This window comes from Eschrichtius robustus, chromosome 21 (genome assembly GCF_028021215.1).
Source record: "Eschrichtius robustus isolate mEscRob2 chromosome 21, mEscRob2.pri, whole genome shotgun sequence".
Lineage (NCBI taxonomy): Eukaryota > Metazoa > Chordata > Mammalia > Artiodactyla > Eschrichtiidae > Eschrichtius > Eschrichtius robustus.
The window spans coordinates 33,825,342-33,849,906 of NC_090844.1; the positions used below are offsets into that span (position 1 = coordinate 33,825,342).

The window sequence follows — 24,565 nt, forward strand, 5'->3', positions numbered from 1 at the left end:
AAATGATAATTTCATGCAATTCAGCCTTATATTGCCTACATTTTAAAAAAAACTGAGGTATAGTTGATTTACAATATAGCTTCAAGTGTACAACATAGTGATTCAAATTTTTTTATAGAATATACTCCATTTATAGTTATTAGAAAATATTGGCTCTATTCCCCGTGCTGTACAATGTATCCTTGTAGCTTATTTATTTAATACATTGTAGTTTGTACCTCTTAATTCCCTACCCCTTTCGTGCCCCTCCCCCTTTCCGTCTCCCCACTGGTAGCCCCTAGTTTGTTCTCTATATCTGTGAGTCTGCTTCTTTTTGTTATATTCACTAGTTTGTTGTATTTTTTTACATTCCACATATAAGTGATATCACACAGTGTTTGTCTTTCTCTGTCTGACTTATTTCACTTAGCATAATACCCTCCAAGTACATCCATTTAATATTGCCTACATTTTAAAGAAAAGAAATGGCTGCTTAGAATGGTCTAAGTATCAATAACTTGCCCTAAATTCTCAGAGGTTCTCAATAACAGTACCCGGATTCAAAGTCCAGTTTGCTCCCTTCTGAACTTACTAGTATGCTACTTTTAAGAGCTTGCACCCAAGAACCAGCTGCTGGGGTTTAAACATCAGATCATCATCCTCTTATAAGGCTGTGACTTTGGGATAAAGATTTTTCGCTCTGTGCGTCACTTTTCTCATCTGTAAAATGGGGATAATAATGCAGTACTGTCCAATTTGTAGGATGGTCTTGACAATTGGATGAGGAAATCCAAGTACAGAATTTAGACAGTGCCAGGCACTCAGTAAGCACTCTATAAAGTGAGCTATTATCTTCAGGTTGCCTTTAATACTTTTTTTCCTGCTTGAGTAAATATACCAACACACACAGGACTTTCCTTTGTCTGCTAACATGAGGCCCCCGAACTGAGAAAGTGAATAGTAAAAACCTAATTATGATGCTAAGTAGGTAGGAGATGACCAATTAACAGCTGTTCTCACAATTTCCAGACGTCACTGGGGCTGAACCTGCAGTTCTGCGTTACGCTACTGGATTCTTTCCCTTGACCTTATTTTTTTAAGGAGGAAACGGGGGTTGTCACTCCTCCTAGGAACGACAGGTGTGACTTAATCATTCTCGATATGAGCCAAGGAGCCTCCAGACGAGGGGAGGGAGCGCAGCCCGAGAACAGGAGGCCCAGGGCAATTCTTGTAAACTGTCCCTAAACCAGCCCTAGCAGGGGCCGGGAAATTCCCCCAGGTCAAAGTCTAGGAAGCGTGTCAGGCTGACTCCAGGGGTGCCAGGTGAGGAAATCCCCATCTTCCCTGTCCCAGAAGCCGCTCGGGTCGAAGTCGCTAAGTCTAAAAAGGGCTCTGGCTTTTCTCAGGGCTGGTCACCGGGCGGAACGGGGCGGGGCCTGGGCCGCGCAGTCCCTTTAAGGCTGCAGCCCACGTGCTCCGTGACGTCAGAGTAGGAAGTGTTTGAGGAAGTGGCGCTCGGCTGGCGGTTTTGAGATTCCCGCACTTTAATGTCGTCTGGGTGGCGCCCGCTCCCCGCCGCCAGGTGAGTCCCTCGGGCGGGCGCCCCCGGTGTCACCTGCCCGGCGGGCTCGCACCCCTCGTCTCCGAGGCTCGCGGAGACGCCCGTGACGGGTCCTGAGTCAGGGGTTCCTGGGCGGGGGGAGCTGGGAGGCCCCGGAGCCCGGCCCCGGCGGGGTGGTGCCGGGTGGCGGCCGCGAGGCGGGGGCCCGGGACGGGGCGGTGATTCGTCCGCGCCGCGGTGACGCAGGGACAGCGAGGAGCTGGGAGGGGAGGCGCCCCGGCCAGCGGGCAGGGCGCCCGGGCGGGGTCCCGGCTGGGGATCCCCTTGCAGGTCCTGGGCAGTGGGGCGCCCTGTCCTTTGAGGGACTCTCCTCCCTGCTGCTTCCATACAGCTTGGGAAGGGGGGCGGGTCGGTGGAGGGGCTGCGAAAGGCCGGAGTTGGCTACCAAAACCAAAACCAAACCAAGCAACCTGGTTTATGTACGAGGTGAAAACCACTTCCGATTTTTCTTTCACATGGAAGGGCTGTAGTATCTCTTGTCCATCTCCTTGCGTTCCATTCTTCCTTAACCTCCGCCTTTTGTCCCCCACCGCCAAATTGCTTACAGAGTTAGCAGGACATCAGTATGAGCTGGTCACCTTCCCTGCCAACCCAGACATGCGGGGCCTGGGAAATGAAAGAACGGCTTGGGACAGGGGGATTTGGGAACGTCATCCGATGGCACAATCAGGTAGGCCCGGTGCCGCTGGGAAGAGCTGGGGGCGGCGGGGTTGGGGGCAGGCTCCCCCCTCACTACCTCTGTGCGACCCTGCGCTCCCTGGGTGAACGGGGCTCACCTTGGCCATGGGCTTCTTGGGAGAGAGTGAGAGACGGGGCCTCAGGGCCCCTAAGCTGACTCTAGGTTAGTGGTCTCCAAGCTTTATTGACTGTGTCACCTAAATAAATAGTAAAAAAAAAAGTTTAAGCTTTCAGCTTCAGTTATATATATTGAAAATTATATATCTATGCTAACCTTAGACTAACACCTACTAATACATTGCGTAGTAATATATTACATGTTATGAAACATGCAAAAATAGAAAAATCTAAAGTGTGAAAATAATAAAATATTTTTAAATGTTTGAAAAGTTAATTTAAAAAATATTTCAAGTACTTACCAATTACAATGTCTTCCCAGTATTGTTTGCAATACTTCACAGCACGAATTATACAGAGACACACGAAAGTGAGAATTATCGTTAAGGATGGTGGGTGAACGTCCGTTATTTCAAATAATTTTTATAGTTTTGAATTCTTTGGACCGATTTCTTTTTAGCTCTGCTAGATCTTCATTGTTTTGTTTTAAACATCTTTATTGCAGTATGATTGCTTCACGGTTGTGTGTTAGTTTCTGCTGTATAACAAAGTGATCCCCGTTGTTTTTATTCCTTATGTGTCTGACGTGAGTTTCTCACCCCACAAGCGTTAGGTCTTCCATATTACTGTTTGTGTGTACTGGTGTTACGTGCACTGAAATTATCCACAGCAGTGTCTTTAAGCCATTCATCCATTTTATGAGAGTTATTTTGTTAAAATCGGATAATACCATCCATAATTCTACCAGAGTGGGGCACACGGAACCTGCAGCACGTCCTCCATCCCCTGCCTGTGGAATGCCCATTTTCCTTGGGATCCCTCGAGTGTCAGAAGCGGCACGTGACCTGACAGATGATCTGAGGACGGTGCTGTACGGTTAATAGTAGGAAAGCTTCATTTCGTGTTTATTTTTTGGATTCCAGTCTTGGGAAACCCCTACATATACCCAATTTGGAGACCATTGCTCAAGGAAACCCCCTCTCACCAAAGAGATAATACTAGCTTCTTGACCCAAAATTCAGACACCCCAGAGCCCCTGAGGGAAGAAGGCTCCTGCTTTTTAATCAAGGGCCACGAGCATCTTTTTGGACTCAAGAGATGGAAAATTTCGTACCGCTTCCCAGGAGCCTGGCTGCAGCCGGCAGGGAAGGTCATCCAGGCCCCCGGCCAGCCACGGCAGAGGGCCATCTCAGGCAGCCACCCTCCTGTATCAACTGGAAGACACTTTAGGCCCTGCCCTGAACCCTGTCAGCTCTGAGTGGATGGAGCAGCCGCTGGAGGAATGTGAGAGCCAGAGCTGGAGGGCAGAGGACAGTCCTGCATCTGGTAATTTTCACACTCACCCAGGAGACGCCAATTCCAGCAAACCCTGTGGCTGGGACGGGGTTGGGGGAGGGGGGCAGGGGGTGCAGCCAGGGGCCTGGCATCAGGACAGGAGAGTCAGATCCTTCCACAGCCCCACGCAGACCTGGGCCGGGCTGCTTCCAGACAGGCCAGGGCTTCTGGAGTCTTGACTACAGCAAGTGTCCCGCTGCAGCTGAACTGGAGACATCTTGGTTTCCTGCAGGAAGAGTTCTATCAGGATGTGCCGAGTGTCTGCCATCTCTCACCCCAAGTGGCCTCCATCTGCTCTCTGGGCTTGGGATCCGCTTGTCAGATGGAGTTTGTTTCTGGCTTTATAGCCGCGAGCCCAAGTGTGTGTGTGTGTGTGTGTGTGTGTGTGTGTGTGTGTGTGTGTGTGTGTGGACTTGTTTTCTAGAATTGCTACTTTCCAGTATCTTCTCCTGTTCAGAAACCTTAATTTTTAGAAAGCCAAAGGCCGAGCTCTCGTTCTCCCGTTTGCGGCCCCTCCACTCCCCGCCTCTCCCCCGTCGGCTCCCAGCTGAGCCCTGTGCGGGACGAGCCCCTCTCTCCTGGACATCTTTGTGTGCACTCTGCCCCTGCCTCCAGGACCCCGGGTAGACCACCTCCCACAGAGCCGGCAGGACCCCTCGTCCCGCGGGAGCTGGCTCTCACTGAACCCTGCAGCCTCGCTTGTTCGGGCAGCCTCGCGCGGTGTGGTTTTCTGCCTAGGAGTGTTCCCATCGGCCTGGGCTCTGCCCGGCTTTGGGCTTCTGTCACTCCCTCCCCAGAGACTCTCTTGGTGTTACAGGTGTGTTAGGTGCACAGGGTCATCCACTCTTGGCTAAAGACCTTTCTGGAAAAGGGAAAGAGCCATTCATCAAGTGTTATAAATGTAAGCTCCCAGCTTTGATCACTGCGACTCAGGAGAGGCGCCCGGTGCAGTGAGACCTTGTACCGGAGGCCGGGGTCCGTCACGGGGTCTGGAAGGCTGCCCCAAGGAAGCAGCGCTGGACAGGAGACCTGAGGGATGGTGGAAGCTAGCCGGGCAGAGAAGGCCGGAGGAGGGTTCCAGGCCCAGGGCGCGGCCTGTTCGGAGCCCCTGCCGGGGTCGGGGCGGGGGTGGGGGGGGTAGGTCATGGCAGGTGGATGTGAGCGGAAGGGCTGAGAGGGGAAGGGCTGCTGCAGGGAGCCCCGCTCGGGCTGCAGGAACACTTGGTGGGGCCCAGGCAGTGCTGGGCTGGGAAGTCAGCTCTCCAAAAAAAATCCCTGACTCCTGCAGCGTGACGGCTCCCACTGCGGCTTGTTTCTTGCTGCTGGCGGTTTAACCTCCTTTCTCACCGGATTCCTGAGTATTAGCAGTCAGCTCTCGGGAGCCGGTACGGGGACCCCACTGGCACTGCCCCGTCTGTTGGGGAGACCAGTTAAGTAAGAGGTTTCCGGAGCAGTCCGGGTGCAAGATTGGACTGGGCTGATGGTGGTGGACATGGGGGGAAGTGGGCAGATTTAAGAGCTTTTCAGGGTGACATTGGCAGGACACAGGGGTGGAGTGGACGGTGAGGGGCTGGGGGAGTGGTGTCCAGCGTTCCCAGGTGTGTCGTGAGCACTGGCTCGGGGCCTGGCTCCGTCCAGGAAGCACTCCAGGTCCTCCGGGCGTTCCCCCCTTGGGGAAATCCCTGGGCTGCTCTGGGTGCTTAGGGGAGGGTCTTTAATCGGTGTTCAGGATCAGAACACGAGCGTGTTCTCTGGGGGGACACCCCTGCTTTCAGAACCTCTGGAGGAGAGCAGCTGGCATAGGGTGGTGGTTACTTAACTCCAGTCGGGCAGAGTAATTGCTTATATTCGACATGGCAACCATGTACATTTTCCTAATACGCCATGTACCTTGTCTACAAGAGAGAATATTTGTCCTTCGTCATAGGAGAAGCATAAAGGAGCCTAAGCATTGGTGTCCTCAGTCAGATGAGTCAGACTAACGATCAGACCCATCATTTTTTTTTTTCTCAGTATTTTTAAAATTAATTAATTAATTAATTTTTATTTTTGGCTGCGTTGGGTCTTCGTTGCTGCGCGCGGGCTTTCTCTAGTTGTGGCGAGCGGGGGCTGCTCTTCGTTGCCGTGCGCCGGTTTCTCATTGCGGTGGCTTCTCTTGTTGTGGAGCACGGGCTCTAGGTGCGTGGGCTTCAGTAGTTGTGGCATGCGGGCTCAGTAGTTGTGGCTCGCGGGCTCTAGAGCGCAGGCTCAGTAGTTATGGGGCATGGGCTTAGTTGCTCCGCGGCATGTGAGATCTTCCCGGGCCAGGGCTTGAACCCGTGTCTCCTGCATTGGCAGGTGGATTCTTCACCACTGTGCCGTGAGGGAAGTCCAGACCCATCATTTATTGAGAACGTCCTGTATGCCAGCATGGGCAAGGTGTTGCACATGCTTTATCTCCAGTCTGCTCAACCACCGTAAATGGAAGTACTGTTGTCTTTACTCCCATTTTATGACTGAGGAAACTGAAGCATAGAGAGGTTAACCCCTTACCCAGAGAGGCTAAGCTAGTAAGTAAAGGAGCTGGAATCTTCTGAACCTACATCTGTTTGAATCCCAGCCTCATGCCTCCTCCACTGGCTTGTAGCTTCTCCAAGGTGGGGATCCAAGGTCAGGGACACCCCGGAACAGGCTCAGTTGAAGCACTAAAGGAAAAAGCCCCCTTTGGATGACAAAATGTGTACGTCTTCCTTGCTAAACAGAGAACCCTAAAGTGAATATTTCCCAGGGAGGAAGGGCCGTGCAACAAATGACCCTACCCGTCTCCATGAGTTTTTTGGTTCTCTTACCAAGCATGGGCCTTGACAATCCTTGCTGTGTGGATACTCCCTTAAATCTTCAGCCCAAGGGTCAGCACTTTCTAGGTGGGTTGGTATTTTCAATAAGCTGTTTGTCAAACACAAAGGAAGAAGAAGAAGAGGAGGGGACCTCAGTGACCTCAGCTGCAGCCCCCTTCGGGAGCGAGGGGGAGAAAACTCAGGACTCGCAGTCACACAGCCTGGGCTCAAGTCCTGGCTCTGGTGTCGGCAGCTTCAGGGCTCTGGGCCACAGCCTCCCACATGGATTTGAAAGAAGCTGAGATATCGATCCCCTCTGCTCTCAGCATGTCTGGGCCAGACGTGGCGCTGCTACGCCCTGGAAGCCTCTGGACACGTCCCAGGGTACCTCACAGATACCACATACTTACTCTGTGCGTTGTGATGGGAAAGGCTGGGAGTTGCTGCCCTGGTCCCCGAGGACACACCAGTTATCCCTCTAGAAGTGGCGCTGGCTCTACTTGTCCCCTCACTGGACGACACTAAGCTCACTTTAGCCTGTCTGTGTGTCTTCAGGTCTTAAAGACTTTGAGCACAGGCCTGAGGCCATCAGGGGTCCGTCAGGGAAAAAAGGAGGTGACCCTGACGCACTGTGCTGTAGTCGAGGGGGTAAAGTGAATCCTCAGGAACGTATCAAGTGAGTGTAAGTATGAGCACCAAATCGTGAGGAAATAATCACGGCTCCTGTTTATCGGGAATGTCATTGCCAGCTGTGCTGGGTGCTTTACCCACGCTGTCTCGTCGATGCCCGGAGGTGACCGGAGGCTTCTCAGAGCAGGGTTTCACGGGAGGTGGAGTGCGGGTGGTGGGACGGGGAGAGCACCGTCTACACGCGCCTAGGAAGGGAACGGTGCTGCACGAATGTGCTCCAGGCCCTCAAGGATCAGATGCTGCGTCTCATTTAACTGACGGCACCGGCAGGGGTAGGGTCGCCTCCACCTTGTGGATAAAGACCCAGAGGCCCGATGGGCTCAAGGTCGCACATTCGCCAGGCGGAGTACAGGGATCATGATCTGACCTGCTTCACCCCTGAGCCCCCGTGGGTGGGTTTGGAGGCCGACGTGCCCGTTAGGTGTTGACTCGAAAGGGAAGGGGGTGGGGTCAGCCGTCTCGGCGTAGACTGGTCACCGGCGTTGAGTCAGGGGTGAAGCTGCGACCAGACCTCGGCCTTCTGACTCTCAGGCCTGGGTTCTGTCCCTAGGATCTCTCTGGGCCCAGCTTCGCACCTCCTTCCTGAAACACTCATCTTGGAGGGAGGACCTGAGAAGGAACAAGGAAGGTATTTCTAACCCCCCTCTTGGACCACAGAGGCCTGTTGGGTGGTTGCCGTGGTAACAAGAGTCGGCTTTCTGACCTGAGGGTGTGGAGGGACCTCTTGGCTTCCTGTGCATGTCCCCTTGTCGTTAGAAGAACACCACCCGACGGTCTCAGAAGTCTGAGGAGGCATGCCCCCCGCCGCCCTCGCTTCAGAGTATGCCCACGTTTATACGCGAGGTTCGTGTTTTCCTGTACAAAAGGCAGAGTTGCAGACACTCGAAGGGCCGTCATAATCAGCTGCCTTTGATGTAGGTACCACTGTGGGCCCCTTTCTCCATTTTATCAAAGTACACATCACTTTTAAATTTTGCCCCAACTTACTAGGAGCTGGATACTGAGATGGTTTGGGCCGAGTCTGGGTTTCCAGAGAACTGAGCTGATGAGAGTGGGAGGGTTCCGAGCCAAGTGGAGAAAGTCATCCATGCCCTCGAGTGGCATTGCTGCTGGAGAACCAAGCTCCCTGCCCCCCGAGTTTCAAAAACTTCTTCGTAGTCTGTTTACAATGAATTGAATTTCGCTTTCCAGAGCCAGTATGCTTTTAGCAATGGAAGGTCATTCTCTTTGGGTTTCTGTTTCAAATGAAACATTACTCATGGAAAAACGGGAATGTTTTAGAGTACTTGCTAGAGGGCCACCGGGTAAGAAAAGTTGTGTCTGTGTCTGCATGGGACACTCAGGCCTAGGAAGTCAGGATTTCCCCTGCCGCCGCAGGACGAAGCTGAGCTGTCCGGAGTCAGTGTTGGTGTCTGTGCCCACTTAGTCTGTGATGTGTTCCGTGTTCATATCGTGAAGTTGGCTCTTTAGGTTTGGTTTGGCTGTTGAGACCAATATCGGATCAGTCTTCAACATCAGAATCTATTTGTGGATTCTGGGATGGGCCAGGTGATGGCTGTGTGTTAGCTCCGGTGTTTGTGTTGGGCAAAAGACTACAGTTATCTACAATCACCCAGCATATACAGGTAGAGTCTATAAAATATTTTCTAAGTCACTTAATAAGTCTACCCTTTGGGTTTGATTTATCTGTTATCTTTATGAAGGAAGCATACTGTTCATGCTTGGGAGAATAATGACGCCTCCCCAAATGTCTGCGTCCTAACCCCTTGAGCCTGTGAGTATGTTAGGTTACGTGGCAGAGGGAATTAAGGTTGCTAATCAGCTGACTTAAATGGGAAGATTATCCTGGGTGATCTGGGTGGACCCACTGTAACCACAAGGGTCGTTAAAAGTGGAAGAGGGAGGCCGGAGAGTCAGTGTCAGAGTGATGCAACCACAAAGACTCAGCTGGTCACTGATGGCTTTGAGCTGCAGGAAGGGGCCGTGAGCCAAGGGATGAATGCAGCCTCTAGAAGCTGGGGTGGGTGAGGATGTGCATTCTCCGGAAAGGGACACAGCCTGCCCACATCTTGATTTTAGTCCAGTGAGCCGCTTGCCAGACTTCTGACCTCCAGAACTATCACGAAATAAATTTGTGTTGTTTTAAGCCAGTAAGCTGGTGGCAATTTGTTGTAGCAGCAATAGAAAATGAATACACTGTTCTGTGTATTGAAGTTAAAATAGGTGCAGATTTTTAAACTCTAAGAGACATTCTGAGGTAACACACCATGCGTGGCAGTATCTTCTTCGAAACTGTTGCATAAAACACTGTCCGTCACAACGTCACACGCTTGAGTGGGCGCTCCCAATGGCGTCACCGCCTTTTACAGCCTGGCCGTCAGTCTTCTCTCATTGGTAGATCTCGGCATCCCAGCCCGGGTCCCTGTGCGATCCCGCCCACCTGGAAACAAGCATCTAGACACATGTCAGAGCAGCTGTTGGTGAAGTTACCAGAGAACTGGGTGAAAACGTTCTAGTCTGAACGCTGAGTGGGAAGTGAAACTCGAAAGCAGATTCAAATCAGTTCGAGAGCAGAGGAATCGGGAAGTTCACGCTGTAGAGGATGGAACGTCTTGTGAGATGTAACTCAAGTCTGTTTGTACATCGATTAAAGAAATAGTGGTCTCTTGACACACACCGTAACTCTTGACAAGTATTAGCTGAACGTCCACCCAAGTTCACTCGTCCGGCTGTACTGATGGGTTCAAGAGCAACAGGACTGACAGTTTTTGAAAGAGGTCAGCTCTTCTTCAATAGGGCTTCTGAATCCAGGCCAGAGATCAGGATTCTAAGAGCAAAGTAAGTGAACGATGTGGCGCAGCCTGGCCATCAGTGCCTGCCTGGCACCAGGGAGCGCTGGCGCAGAGGCAGGCGTGGGCCACCGCAGGGTGAGCCTGGGAGCACTGTGCTGGGTGAGAGGCCGTCACAAAAGGCCACATCTTGTGTGATCCCACTTGGATGAAATGTCTGAACAGCTAAATCTGTAGAGACAGAGTGTAGATGGGTGGTTGCCTAGCGCTGGAGGGGGTTGGGGAGAAACGGGAAGTGATGGCTGACGGGTGTGGGGTTTCTTGGGGGGATGATGTGTGTGTTCTAAGACCGACGGTGGCTTTGGCCACGTTGCTCTGAATGTCCCCCAGCCATTAACGTGCAGGCTTGCTTGCTTTATTTATTTTTGGCTGCGCTGGGTCTTCGTTGCTGCGCGCGGGCTTTCTCTAGTTGCGGCGAGCGGGGGCCACTCTTCTTTGCGGTGCGCGGGCTTCTCACTGCGGTGGCTTCTCTTGTTGCGGAGCACAGTCTCTAGGCGCGCGGGCTTCAGTAGTTGTGGCACGCGGGCTCAGTAGTTGTGACTCGTGGGCTCTAGAGCGCAGGCTCAGTAGTTGTGGCGCACGGGCTTAGTTGCTCCGCGGCATGTGGGATCTTCCCGGACCAGGGCTCGAACCCACGTCCCCTGCACTGGCAGGCGGATTCTTAACCACTGTGTCAGCAGGGAAGTAAGTCCCCACATGTGTGCTTTAAACGGTTGAATTGAATGGTATGTGAATTATAGCTCAGTAGAGCTATTGAAAAAAAAAATAAGCATGTGAGGTGACTGCATGACAGAGGCTTACCCACAGCCACGTGGGGATTTGATAAAAGCCACTTACTTCTGAGAGTGCCCTGGAGGTGTGGCAAGTACCTGCTTCGGGCCTTGGAGCCATCATGGTCAAAAGATGCCTCCGCCTTCTCCCCGAAGCTTTTGTTCTTGAATGTCGGTTTTAGGGACGGGTCTGTTGACCAGCGAGTCAGGGGTCTTAGTGGACACCGTCTGTCTCCGTCCGGGACTCCCATTTTCCTTTTCCTCCCGGGTGGGTCCTTGTTCACAGGGATTAGCGGCTAGTTTGGTGGACGTGTGACCGCGGTGCGCTTCTGCCGCCCTTGGGAAGCATGTGTTCCTGGGGACCTTGCCACGTCCTCGACATGCCTCTGTTAAGTCCCGTTCTGTACCGAATGAACTCCTGCACTTACAGAGCTTATGATTCCTTATGGTATGCATTTTCATAAACAAAGAAAATGGTCCGACAGGGCCTGTAGGACACCCATCCTTCAGTTGGACACCAGTAGGATTTTGGTACCGTTCTGAAGCCTTTTCTTGCTGGATTTACACTCTGCCCGTCCCACCGGTTGGGGCTTGTTCCAGGGCTCGTGGCACGTGGGCTGTTGGGGGAAGGGGTCTCGCCGCAGGTGTGTAGGGTTCGCGGGGTAGGGGTGGAGGTCGGCTTGCTCGCTGATGGCAGGGCCAGCACCCAGGCTGCTGCCACAGAGCCATGGCCAGGGCAGCTGCTGACCCTCGGCCGTCCTGGTAGCCCCATGGGCCAGGAGGTGGCGGCCGAGCACTGTCCTGGGTTCTGTCTAGACACCTGGGGGAAGGGAAGAGTTAATTCTCGGGGCCCAGGCAGTTGCTCATTCACGAGAATTGTAGTGATTGCCTTCGTTCACGGAGCCTGCATCGAGGGTACTGTGCCAGGTACTGCATTAGAGGTTAAACACACAAGGAGGGACAGGCCTATAGTTTAACGGAGAAAAGAGAAAATAACCCTGTGACCCTACGGAAAGTAAGTCTTTGGTAGGTAAGTACAATGAAGGAGTGGGGGGGCCGGTGCCTGGGCACCTGCACGAGCCAGAGCAGAGACCCTAGAGCACAGGACCAGGCTGGTGGTCTGACCTAGACTTGGCATCAGACGCCTGGGGTGGAGTCGACAGGGGATGATGGAAAGGCAGGTTAGAGACCAGCCTGGAAGGGTTTTACATGCCAGGAGTGCCTGTGTGACATGGGTCTGTCCCCAAGAGTGTTACTGAGCACCCCTAAGGGCTGGACACTGCTAGGGGCTTAGCTCCATGACAGCCCTGAAAGGTGGGTGTCAATGTTCCCGTTTTACAGATGAAGACACTGAGCCAGACCTCGTGGTCTGCCAAGGGTCACAGAGCTGGTACATGGCTGCGTCGGGATTTGAATCAGCCTGTGTTCTATCTCCTATATCAGGCTTGCATTCTCTCTGGAGAGAGAAACCCCCCACAGGGAGAAGCATGAAGCCTGAAGCCAGGGCATTAACTGTTAGGTTGAAGTGCAGGGAAGTGCCCTTTGCATGGGTCGGAGGTCACGTCCAGCAGCGTTGGGGTCTGAGGAGTGAGGACTCTCTGGGGCAGGAGTGGCCAGCGGAGGTCTCGTGGAGGAGGTGGGGACGGAGCAAGGCCTCGGTGCAGACTTGGGACGGATAGAGATGAGGGGAGGGGGCAGGCTGGGAGGTGGGACTGGTGGGGACCCGCGTGACGGGCTGGAGGTGACTGGGGGACATCTGTTCAAGTGGGCACCCATGCGGACCTCGGGAGCCTGGAGGTGATGGCGGTCTGTGCTCCAGGTCCTAGGGAGACAACTTCGGATTTGACCCTCGGCTTTCTCTGATCCTCCCGTATGTGTCCTCTGCAGGAAACGGGTGAGCAGATCGCTATCAAGCAGTGCCGGCAGGAGCTTAGTCCCCGGAACCGTGAGCGCTGGTGCCTGGAGATCCAGATCATGAGGAGGTGAGAGCCTGGTGCACGAGCGGGCCGGGTGCGGGGTGCAGGACCGCAGGGCGGGGGGCCTGGGACGTCAGAGTGACTCTGGAGGGAGCAGGCGGCCAAGCTTTGGGATGTGGAGCGACAGCCCCAGTTCTGTCTGGGAAAGAGCCGTGCATCCCAGCCCCTCAATGAGGACCCCAGCCAAACTGTCCAGAAGGGTGGCTTCTGGAGGAGTGGCAGTTACCGCCCACCACTGGGCCTTGCCAAGGGCTCTTGGGGGTTTTCTTTGTTATGTTAAATTATTTAAAATAGCCATCGCAGTGAATTTTCCTTTGTTGGCAAAAGTCCTTTTTCCTCCAGTGTTTCCAGTTCCCAGCTGGTATGTGAGTCTCCCAGTACCCTGAGCCTGCTGTCCTCCGTTCCTCCAGGGTGCCCTCCCAGCCGGGAAGGCGGGAAGGCACGTGGGGAAGCTCACAGACCGTCGGGCCCCAAACAGGGGCTCCCTGCTGGAGCTCAGGGAAAGGGGAGGCGTCCCCTTGTGTGCAGGTGCACGTGCGCGCACACACACCACACACAGACACACACATCACACGCACCCCACACAGACACACACATCACACACACCCCACACACACCCCACACATACCACACACACACCCCACACACACCACACACAGACACACACATCACACACACCACACACACACACCCCCACACACACACCCCCACACACACACACCCCCCCACACACACCCCCCACACACACCACACACAGACACACACCCCCCCCACACACACCCCCCCCCCACACACACACACACACACACACCACACACAGACACACACCCCCCACACACACACACCCCCCACACACACACCCCCACACACCCCCACCCCCACACAGAGACACACACCTCCCCCCTGCACACACACACACACAGACACACACACACACACGCACCCCACACACACACCCCACACACACAGACACACACACCACACACCGCCCCCACACACAGACACACACACACACACCCAACACACACCCCACACACAGACACACACACCCACACACAGACACACACCTCCCCCCGCACACACACACACAGACACACACGCACCCCCCACACACACCCCCCACACACAGACACACACACACACCACACACACACACACCGCCCCCACACACAGACACACACACACACACCCAACACACACCCCACACAGACACACACAGCACACACACACACCCCCACACACAGACACACACCTCCCCCCGCACACACACACACAGATACACACACACACGCACCCCCCCACACACCCCCCACACACAGACACACACACACCACACACACACACACCCCACACACAGACACACACACACAGACACACACCCACACCCCCCCCAACACACACCCCACACACCACACACACACACCACACACCCCATCCCCACCCAGTGGTGTGAGATCCGAAGTCCCCCTGCTCTCTCTGCCTCAGAGCAGTGTGGAGATACAGGGAGGACTTGCCGGGGGCCCTCTGAAGAGAGCGGAGCTCTGCACGGGGCGCCCAGAGCCGGGGCTACGGTGCTGACAGTAGCGCTGCCGGGCCCTGGGCGAGTGGTGAGCCCCGCGTCTCCCCGCCGCTCACCCTCCAGGGCCCTCAGCGCCTGCAGGCCGTGGGGGGCTGGGGTGGAGCCGGAGCCCGGCCCTCCCTCACTGGTTCCCTCCCCCCAGGCTGAACCACCCCAACGTGGTGGCCGCCCGGGACGTCCCCGAGGGCATGCAGAGCCTGGCTCCCAACGACCTGCCCCTGCTGGCCATGGAGTACTGCCAGGGAGGGGACCTGCGGAAGGTGAGGCTGCGGGGGCCGGGCAGGGCGCTCGGGAGCCTGGGGCGGGGTCGCGGGTGCACGGAGGGCAGGGAGGGGCTTGCCGTGCACCCTGCGCAGCTGTCCCTGACGTGTCGCGGAAGACCCACCAGGTCCGAGCGCAGGGAGAGGCCGGACAGACTCCAGGACGGGCCTTCCTCCCTCGGCACGCTGGGGCCACTTGAGCCCTCGGGTGTCGTCGTGGCCACTGTCCCGGTTCGGAGGGCTTCTCCCAGATGTGGCCGCCCGGGGTCCTGGAGTGGGGCAGGAAGGGACTGGCTCGGGCCAGCCGGGCTGGGGACCCAGAGCCCCACTGACTCAGCTTCTGGGCTCCTCTCCCTTTCTTCCCGCCGCGTCCACCATGCCCCTTTGCCAGAACGCACGCTGCGGGGTGGGTGTCGGGGACCGTTGTGTGTCCCCCTCCCCAGCGATCTCCGGAACAGTGTCACGACCCGCTCTTACACGTGGCCTCGTGTGATTCTCAGCAGCCTGTGACGTGGGTAAAATGGATGGGATCCCGTGTGAATGGTGGGCCCCGAGGGCCCACGTGGGTGTCCGGGCCTCACACAGCTGCAGCGGCAGAGGCTGAGTCACGGCCGGTGGGTCCCAGCCGCGGGCCCCCCTCCGTCTGTGAAGGGAATAGCGCCCAGCGCACGAGGACCGTGAAAGCTCTGGGCAGAAGCTGGCTTTGTATTGAAGAGAGGTTGCCTGTTCGTCTCCACCCCCCTCACCTTGCGCTCTGGACAAAGGTCTGCATTGTTCGGGGGTACGGTCAGGATAGCCAGGCGGTTCTTCCATCCGTACTCAGCACTTTCCGGGACCCGGCATCGCGTGCTTTCCCAGCACTCTTCCGGCCCCTCCCGCCTTCCCTCTCCAAAGGAGGCTCTCCATGAGGGCTGGTGTGCCCGGGTGGCTCTCCCGTCCTGGGAGATGGGCTCTTCCTGGGGTTCAGGGCAGGATGTGAGCACAGTCGTCGGCAACCCCCAGGCCGGGGACTGATAACCGATGACAAATGGGGAACTTGACAACGCTTCCATTTTCCTCTTTATCTTCCTAACCTTTGACAGCTGATTCCTAACTGCAGCTATTTAGTGAGATAAAGCTGTGTCATTGTAGTTGAGTGGACAGTCCTTAGAGGGCAGCGTGGGAGGGGTGGGAGGTGACCAGCTTACAGAGGCAGAGGATTTCGGACATCATCTTGTAGGCAGCAGGGAGCCAGTTGGCCAGGGAAGAAACTGACACAGACTTTGGTGTGATTGACCTGGCACGGGGTGCAGGATGGTGCAGGGGACGTGGGAAACGATTGTACCCCACGGGGCCTTGGCCCACGCGGTCACCAGGGGACCTGGGAGGAGGGCGCTGCTGCCCCGGTGCCCGCCCGCGGTCTGTCCTCTTTGTTCTCCAAATGAGGTGGCTCGTCTTTCCCACCTCTAGAAAGTTCAGAATCCGCACCTGGTCTGGGGAGACAAGTTTGGCCAGCACGGGAGCGAGGGTAAAAGCCAGAGCTGATTGAAGGAGTGCCGTGTGTGTGCCTGTCACAGGGAACGGCTGGCGGACGTTCGTGGGTGTGGGTGTGAGTTAACGACGGGGCACCCTGTCGGGAAGTTACTTCCTGAAGTTGAGGCCGGCTTCCAGCAGCAGACGGAGCCCCTCGACAGGCTTGCCAGGGCCAGGAGGGCACAGGGGCTGAGCGTTTGGGCACGAGCCTCAGGTGGACCTGTGTCCTATGGCAGCTCTGCCGCGCAGCGGCCGTGGTGGCGGACGGATGGCTGAACCCCTCCCGTCCAGCACCCTCACCTGTGAAGTGGAAATGCCGCCAGTGCTGGCCTGGGGGGGTGGTGGGCGGGAGGGAGGGTGAAGTGAGACGGGGCAGGTGAGGCTGCACTGAGCCCGTCCACGCAGCTCTGCCGGGTGCCCGGCACGTACTAAGTGCTCACTGCCCGGTCCCTGCTGTCATCCCCACCCCACAGCAAGGCCGCGTCGGGGAAGGGGTCGGAGGGAGGTGTTCAGTGGCTCCTCTGGGCTCTCGGGAGCAGTGGACCAACTGTGGCTGAGCTCAGATGGGCCTGCTTCCCCCAGGACTGGCACAGGTGAGACTCTGAGCATGACTCAGGGTCAGGGGTAGGGTTACACACGGGAGCGCTTCTAGGAGCTCTCAGGTGCTTCCTCCTTCCCCGCCTGGGCCGACCCTGCCCGTCCTGCCTGGGCTGGCTGTCCGCCCGGGTCCCCAAGGCCCAGGGCCCGGGGAGTGCTCAGACGGCCTCGGCTGGTGAAGGACACTTGTGGGCGCATTGGTGGCTGGTGACCGCTCCCCCTGACGCCTCTTTCCCCTTCTTGACAGTACCTGAACCAGTTTGAGAACTGCTGTGGCCTGCGGGAAGGAGCCATCCTCACCTTGCTGAGCGACATCGGTAAATCCCAGCCCTGGAAGTCAGGCCGTGCCCTCCGGGGAGAGGCCTCTGGGGGCGAGGAGGGGAGATGACTGGTCCTCCGGTCTCTACGGAGGTGGGGTTGTCGGGGGCAGACGGTGGTGGAGGACTGGGGACGGTGGGGATGTCAGTAGGGCCTAGTCGGGCCGGCGCTGAACTCAAATAGATTTCCCTTCCTTCTGGACTAAGTCATGTAGTGAATGATGGTGTATATAGGGTAACAGATTTCCCTTCCCATTAAAAGCTCCACTCCCTACTTTCCCAGAACAGCCAGTGATGGAGTAGGTTGTCTGTCCTTTGAATGAATTTCATCCCTTGGCAATGAATTTTTCCACTTCCACACTGGCGGCTCTTTTGCTGGCCGCAGGCTTAGGAAAAACGGGCCTTGTTTATCCCTTTGGTGCCCTTGGTGTCCTCCGAGGAGGGTGTCCATGGCCCTCGGAGAAGGCCTGGCTGGTGGCCCGGCTGGCCTGGGGAGCGGGAGCCTGACCTCAGCCTGCAGGGGTCAGATCCAGTCTCCTCCACCCTGGCACCTGCTATTATTTAGGGGTAAACCTCCAAGGTTGGTGGTGCAAGGATCTAAAGTTTAGAGGTACCCAGAGCTCATCACTGAGCCTTTGCCCCCAGATTTGGGGAATGACGTCATTTTCACCCCTCTGCCACCACAACCTCTTCGAAGCTGTATTTTTCTTTTTTCCTTCTATGCGTTCAAACCTTCTTTTTAGGAAAATATCAAACATATAGGAAAGTCGGAAGAGTAGTGAAACCCACACACCCATCACCCAGGTTCACCAGTTGTTACCGTCTCGCCACGTCTGTAAAGCTGTGTTAGCTGACGCTTGGCCTGGGAGGGCAGGGGGCCTCTGGTCCCCGCGGCCCCGGGTCTGCCTCCCTCTCACTCTGGGCAAGAAGGAAGTGAGCGGAACCGAGGGATGACATGCTTAAGGTTAGGATCCGAGTGGTCGGACATAGAAAATTCCCTCTCTCCCTGTAGCCGGTGTCCCTGTCCTGTGGATGGGGTTCACGGTGAGGGCAAGTTGACCTGGCACCAGTTTGGGGGGTTTTTTCCCAGCTCTATTGAGGTATAACTGACAGGTGACACGTAAGTTTCAGGTGTGCAGCGTGAAAACATCACACCGGTTTTACGTGACCAGCATGGCCATCCGTCACTGGCCAGACTGCTTGCCTCGTGTGGGTGTGTGGGAGGTGCCCTCTCTGATTCCCTAGAACGTCCAGTCCTTAGGCCAAGATCCCACCTGTTCCCTCGACACCTTGCCCCACCCTGGCCCATCCACGCTGTGCTTACACATTTACCTGTTTTTTGCCCCAGTGTCCACATCATCAGTTTATTCTCTGTTGGGTTGAAGGCAGGTTAGAAGGTTGGGGAATATTCTTTTGCTCTTCATGAGCAACTTTGATTTTGTTTCTGTCCGGTTAGAGCTGCTTCAAGTCATTTTTTTGTATGTTATTCCCTCAAATATCATGCTTCCCCTCATTAGATTATTTGTGCATTCAGGAGATCGTTATTAAGAAAGTCTTTAAATTATTGGCTCAAGCACATGAAACTGTCTACTTCCTCATGCAGCCTTCTACTGCCTCAGGTGACTGTGGTGATATTCATGGAGCCTCTGCTGGTCACGTGTCCCTTGGTGTGGGCACGTGTCACATCCAGTTACCTTGGCCTCCTGCGGTAGTTTTCGTGTGATGCATTCAAGGTGTCTGTGTGTAAGTTACATGTAAATCACAGTCATGAAGACAGGAGACAGGTTCACTCCACGTGCTTATGTGGCTCCGTTCTCCTGTCAGTGGATGAGTATCAAAGGTCTTTAGGTCGCTGATTCCCTATCTTTCCTCTCTGTGGCCCCAGGTTGGAAATAATGAGGCTTTGAAGTGCTACTCAACTAGACTTAAGTCCGTGAAGGCCGAGACTTAGTCGCTGCTGTGTCTCTGGCATCTGGAACAGCAGTAGTACCTTATGTAGCAGCTGCTTTGTAAATATTTGTCAAACGAATGAAATAAATCCCAAAGGAAATTTAGAATAAGGACCTATTTTTTTATTGAAAAGAACCGCTGTCCACATATAATTAAATTAAGACTCCCAGGTCAAATACCAGCGCTTCCCCCTGTTGGCGGTGTGACCTAGGGCACGTTATTTAATTCTTAAGGGCAGCAGCTTTATTTGCTGTGAGGTGAGAACATAACTCACCACGTGAGAACCGTTAGGAGGGTGGAGTGAGGGAGGTGGGACACGTAATCCCAGCACACGCTCTGCTTGCCGCATTAACGTGCAGTCAGCACGTGCTCGCCCCTTCCTCCTGTCCTTCCCCCCGGGTTTGGGTTCGTAGCACCCCTTTTAGAAAACCTCCGTCACCCTCCTTTGGGTTGTGACCCAAGGCTGGGATACAGTGAGCCAGGCGGGTGGCTGTCTTCTGAGGCGTCCCTTCCCGGAAGTGGCTGCCTCCGGGATGCCATCAGGCCCCCTGATTCGGAGGCTTCGGTGGAGGTAGCTGATAAGCCTGTGTGGTACTTTCAGTCCCTTTTCTGATTTGTGTACGAGATCCATGAAGTTTATTTATTTTACACGGATGTCGTCACAGAGCCCGAGTCCAAAAGTTTTTCTGGGAGTTCATCTAACATAACTCTTTTGTATTCTGGAACATTTCCTGAGCCTGTTTTGTTCCAGTTTGTCCCAAGGGCCGGCCGCACGTCCCCTTTGTGGAGCTGCCCTGCTGGTCCCTGCCAGGTTGACTTCAGATAAGGGCAGAGCCCCACCCTTGCCTGCCAGGTCAGATTCACGACCTTCTCCTCTGGGTGACACCTACTTGCCTTTAACCTCTTCGGTGCCACTGGCCTCCCAGAGATGCCCACTCACAGCAGCGTCAGGATGATAGACGTAGGCGGGATTTTTTCCAGTGAGCTTTACGTTGCCCAGGAAGGTCTTGCAGAGTACGCACGAGTGAGGGAGCAGACGCCCGGCAAGCACATGGGTGAGCCCGTTTCCTGTGCCAGGACGGACAGGCCTGTTAGAACATTGCTCTCAGGCTAGTAAGAGGTCTGGGGACAGGTGGCAGAGGCAGCTGGAAGCAATCTGTCTTCCACATAAAGCGACCCTAAAATAGCTCCAGGAAGTTGTATCTCAGTGGACTCTATTTAAGCAGTGTGCTCATCATCCTTTGGAAAACGTTGCCATGTGTTTCCCTCTGCCAGCTGACAGCAAACCCCTGCGCACTCTGGAGGCCCAGGTCTCTGCTGCCCAAAGAGCGGGGACCTGCCCACACCCAGGCCAGCTGGGCGGGACGGTGAGCGATCACCATGGCCTTTCCGGATCTTAGCTCTGCACCCATCTTGACTCTCCAGGTGGCCGGGGTACCGTGGTGACCGACCGTCCTGTCCTCTAAGCATTCAGGGCAGGGCCCCCGCTCCCCATTTTGTCTGTGCTCCATTCTCTGAGTCACCATCTCCGTCCCTGTTAGAGCTGCTCCTGGCAGGCGTCCAGCGCTTCCGTCTTACAGGACAGGGAGGGTTCCAAAGGGAACTCAGGGCTTTAGGGAATCAGAACACTGGGCTCTCTGCTTTGTGTTTATGTAATTGTGGATTTCCTTGCTTATTCTGTTGAATACTTACATTCTGACTGCACTGCTGATTATAATAAAAGATGACTACCTGGTCTCAGCAGTCCGGGTCATTTGTATATAAAATACATGGAAAGGCGTAAATAACCAGATTAATGAATGTGATCATAATAAAAGAGAAGACAGCTGCTCTCAGTCCTGGCCTCGCTGCCTCTCCAGCTCTGCTGCCTCTGACGAGGGCCTTTCCTCTCTGGAAAACCAAGGTGACTTTCTGGGCCTGCGCGTCTTCAACTTTAAATGAGGCATTTGGGCTGGGTGACCCCTAGGGGCCCTTCTGACTCTGAATATTGCTTTTTCATGGTTCAGGTTCTGATTTTCAGAAAGGTTGCCCAGCATGTCTTTGACATCCGCTGCACTGCCCCAGCCTGACTGCTTCCCGCGCTCCTCACGCATCATCTTCTGCCTGGAACCTTGTCTTGATGCTGTCTGTCTATTCCTGCCCCAGCCTGTGTGTCCCTCTCTGCACCTGGGTGACCGCCCACTGCTTCCAGTATTCTGTGTGCCGGGCCATCCTCACGACATCTTTATCCACCAAATCTTTTCCGAAGTCTGGACGTTGAACGCTGACCTCCACCCTCAGCTCCATATCCACGTCTACACAATATTTCTCCCCAAGTCACTTCCAAATTGAAGTCCTAGACGTTTTCCTTAAAGCCGATCCCTTCCTGACGTCCTCTTTCTTGTGTCACTGGCCCTGTCTTTCTGCCAGCTACCCGACACGGGTGCCGACCTCGAATCTCGTCTCTCTTAGAACCTGCCCTCTTCCTGCTCCGCACCGTCCCACTTAAAGGGCCTCCATCCTTTCCTTCGTGCTGAGCATCCCACTTTCCCTTTCTGTTCCCACCACCTCCGCTCATTCAGTGTCGCGGCACATCGCTTACCTGGAGTCCTTATTCCCGTTTTGCTAACCCATCTTTCATGCTCCTGAAAGGATGCTTTCGTCATAAGCCACCACTAGATCAAGGCCAAACCTCACAGCCTCGCATTTCTCCTGATCCACTCTAGCCAACCTCAGAACCCACTTGTCGGTCCCCCTGCGAGCCTTTGTCCACACGCTCCTTTCTAGAATGCTGCTCTGGCCGCTCCCCACGACCCTGCGCTTTCGACCTGACCCTCCGTGGGGACCGCCCTGGCCTGGCGCGCACAGTGGTCTCCCTCTCGGGATTCTTCTGCCCTCGTGGCCTCCTCCACTCGGGACTTGGTTTCCCTGCTATTGTTATGTGACCTCTGCCTGTGCTTGACAGTAAGGACTGACTTCTGGGTTTGGGGCCCATCTACCAGACTGTTTGTGCAGTAAGTGAAGAAAACGGTTCGATCCAGTGGCACATTTTCGACAACACCTGGCACACTTATGTATGAAGACACTTCCTGAGGATGGTTGAATGAATGAGAGAATGATTTTGCACTTTTCTCTCAGCACTTGGTGTGACTGCCTTGCTACCTTGCTGATGAGTCGTAGGGACTCTTTTAACCGAGAAACCATTAGCTGGACTAAAATCTCCACATGTCTGCACTTGGCCTTCCAGCCTGTTTTGCTTGGAAAGCCCAGTGACACCAAAGCGACTGGCACATAGTAGGCGTGCGGCCAGTTTTTATTGCGTGAACGAATGTCCTTTTGCCCTTCTCCCGCACTGGTGACTCAGACCACCAACTGGTAACTGTCTTTTCTTTCCCTTCTAGTCTCTGCGTCAGCTCTCTGGTCCATTTATCTTTCCATTTCTTCCATCGTTGCTCGGGACTGTATCCCGAGCAACAGTATTCTCAAGAGAGCTTAGTAATCTCTTTCAGTTCAGGGTGTGGTCAGTGGGCTTCATGGACACGATCCTTACACAGCTGCTTCTCGACACGGGAGTCTAGCTGGTCCTGTCTGTTCCCTAATTTGTGGAGTGTGGTTTGGGATTCTGACTCATCAGTAAGAACTCCAGGAGTGCCGCAGTCTTCAGTTTTAATGTTTGTGTCTCCCTCTTGAGCTGAGGGAAAGCTGGGGTCCAGACCTGGGTGCTGTTCCTGACGAGGACAGCAGGAGGGGGCAGGTGCGGACCCCTCCGAGCAGCGTCTGTCCGAGGAAGTGCCACTGCGTGGTGTACAAGTTCACACGGAGTACTGCCTGGCAACACTTTTCTGTCACTGGAACATGAGAAATCAACCTGCAGGCTTTTCTGCTTTGTGGTGTGCTTTTCCGTTTCTGTACACTTGTAGTACCTCTATTGTTACGGGCTTCGGTTTTTAAGACACTTTCAGACACAAAGGTATTGGTCTTCATCTCAAATTCTTATGTTCCATCCAACTGAAATCAAATTAGATTCTCTTGGCTTGAGACAATTCCGATTCGTGACACTCTCCTGAGGTACCGTTGTGTAAAACAAGGCACCGTCAGACTGAACTAAGCCTATGAAGGACTGATCCCGTAAGGGGAGCTGTCTAAGAGCTCCTGCCCATCCAGGTTTTGACCGTTTCACTCAGTCCAAGAAACCGTGTACAACAACACCTATAGGATTTTTTAATTCCGGGCTTTATTAAGTTGACAAAAAAGCATTTGAGAATAAATGACTCCCCTGAAATGAGGACTCAAGTTTGTCATGTACAGTTGCTTAAGCATAACAAGAGACAGCTGTTAATAGTGATCACTGGCTTGGTCACCAGCTTGCCCTCCGTCCTCCCTAAAGACCTGGTGACAACTCTCAATCTTTGTAGTGTCGAGAGCAGCCCTCTCCATGTGATCTGAATGCCCTCCCTGGGGGCTTCTTGGGACACCTCCCCTGCTCGTGCCCCGTGTCACTGGCTCTGAGAGGTTCACATCTAGCTTCAGAGGCCTTGCCTTAGTCTGTGTTTCTACTTGCTCTAAATACAGTGAGTGTCAACGTTCATATATCCTGCTCTTGAACAAACTGACCCACGCCTTCATGTATTACACCCCGACACTGTGTCACATACCCAAGCAGGCCTTTGTGACTCAGTCACTGAGCAGGCAGGCCCGGTCTTCCCACACGGTGCTCCCGCCGGCCACTCGTTCACGTGCAGCAGTAGCAGCGTCCCTGTGTGCAATGTCGTGTCTGTGCCATGATTAGTACTTGTTATTACACGTTGCTTTGATTCTTTAATAAAGATTAGTAAAATAAAAATGAAAGTGCTGGTAAGAAGCATGTCTTTTAAAAATTACCGTGACCGAGAACAAGGTTTGGGGGGATTTGGGGGGCACACTTGGAAAGCAGCAAGTATGTTCCTTCATTTGGACATTTGTTGGACCTAGGCCAATCACTGTACCCAGTTATGAAAGAAGAGAAAAGAGGGAACAGGTGTGAAATGTTGAAACTCTGTGGTCAAAGGCTGGGTTTAAAAGGGCAGATTTAAGGAGAGGTTTTGCGATTTGACTTAATGTGCAGATGGAACACCCCCGAGAAGATGGAAGTTGGGTGTTTATTTATTTTTAAATAAATTTATTTAATTTATTTATTTTTGGCTGCATTGGGTCTTCATTGCTGCACGCAGGCTTTCTCTAGTTGCGGCGAGCGGGGGCTACTCTTCGTTGTGGTGTGCGGGCTTCTCATTGCAGTGGCTTCTCTTGTTGCAGAGCATGGGCTCCAGGCACGTGGGCTTCAGTACTTGTGGCACGTGGGCTCAGTAGTTGTGGCTCGCAGGCTCAGTAGTTGTGGCGCACGGGCTTAGTTGCTTCACGGCATGTGGGATCTTCCCGGACCAGGGATCGAACCTGTGTCCCCTGCGTTGGCAGGCGGATTCTTTTTTTTTTTTTTTTTTTTAATTATTATTATTTATTTTTATTTTTGGCTGTGTTGGGTCTTCGTTTCTGTGCGAGGGCTT

General features: G+C 54.3%; 1 protein-coding gene across 3 annotated transcripts in view; it reads left to right on the forward strand.

Moving 5' to 3' along the window:
• Positions 1-1,471: 1,471 nt before the first annotated feature.
• Positions 1,472-24,565, forward strand: part of IKBKB (inhibitor of nuclear factor kappa B kinase subunit beta) — a 47,592-nt gene continuing 24,498 nt past the window's right edge. For 2 of the 3 annotated variants that reach the window (XM_068531964.1, XM_068531967.1), the window contains exons 1-5: positions 1,472-1,561; positions 2,148-2,270; positions 12,743-12,837; positions 14,553-14,670; positions 17,027-17,096. In XM_068531964.1, the coding sequence (XP_068388065.1) occupies positions 2,166-2,270; positions 12,743-12,837; positions 14,553-14,670; positions 17,027-17,096 (388 nt within the window). In that variant the 5' untranslated portion in view covers positions 1,472-1,561; positions 2,148-2,165. Of the gene's footprint in view, positions 1,562-1,812; positions 2,027-2,147; positions 2,271-12,742; positions 12,838-14,552; positions 14,671-17,026; positions 17,097-24,565 lie in introns of those variants that run through there. The other variant, XM_068531965.1, reaches the window with a different exon arrangement.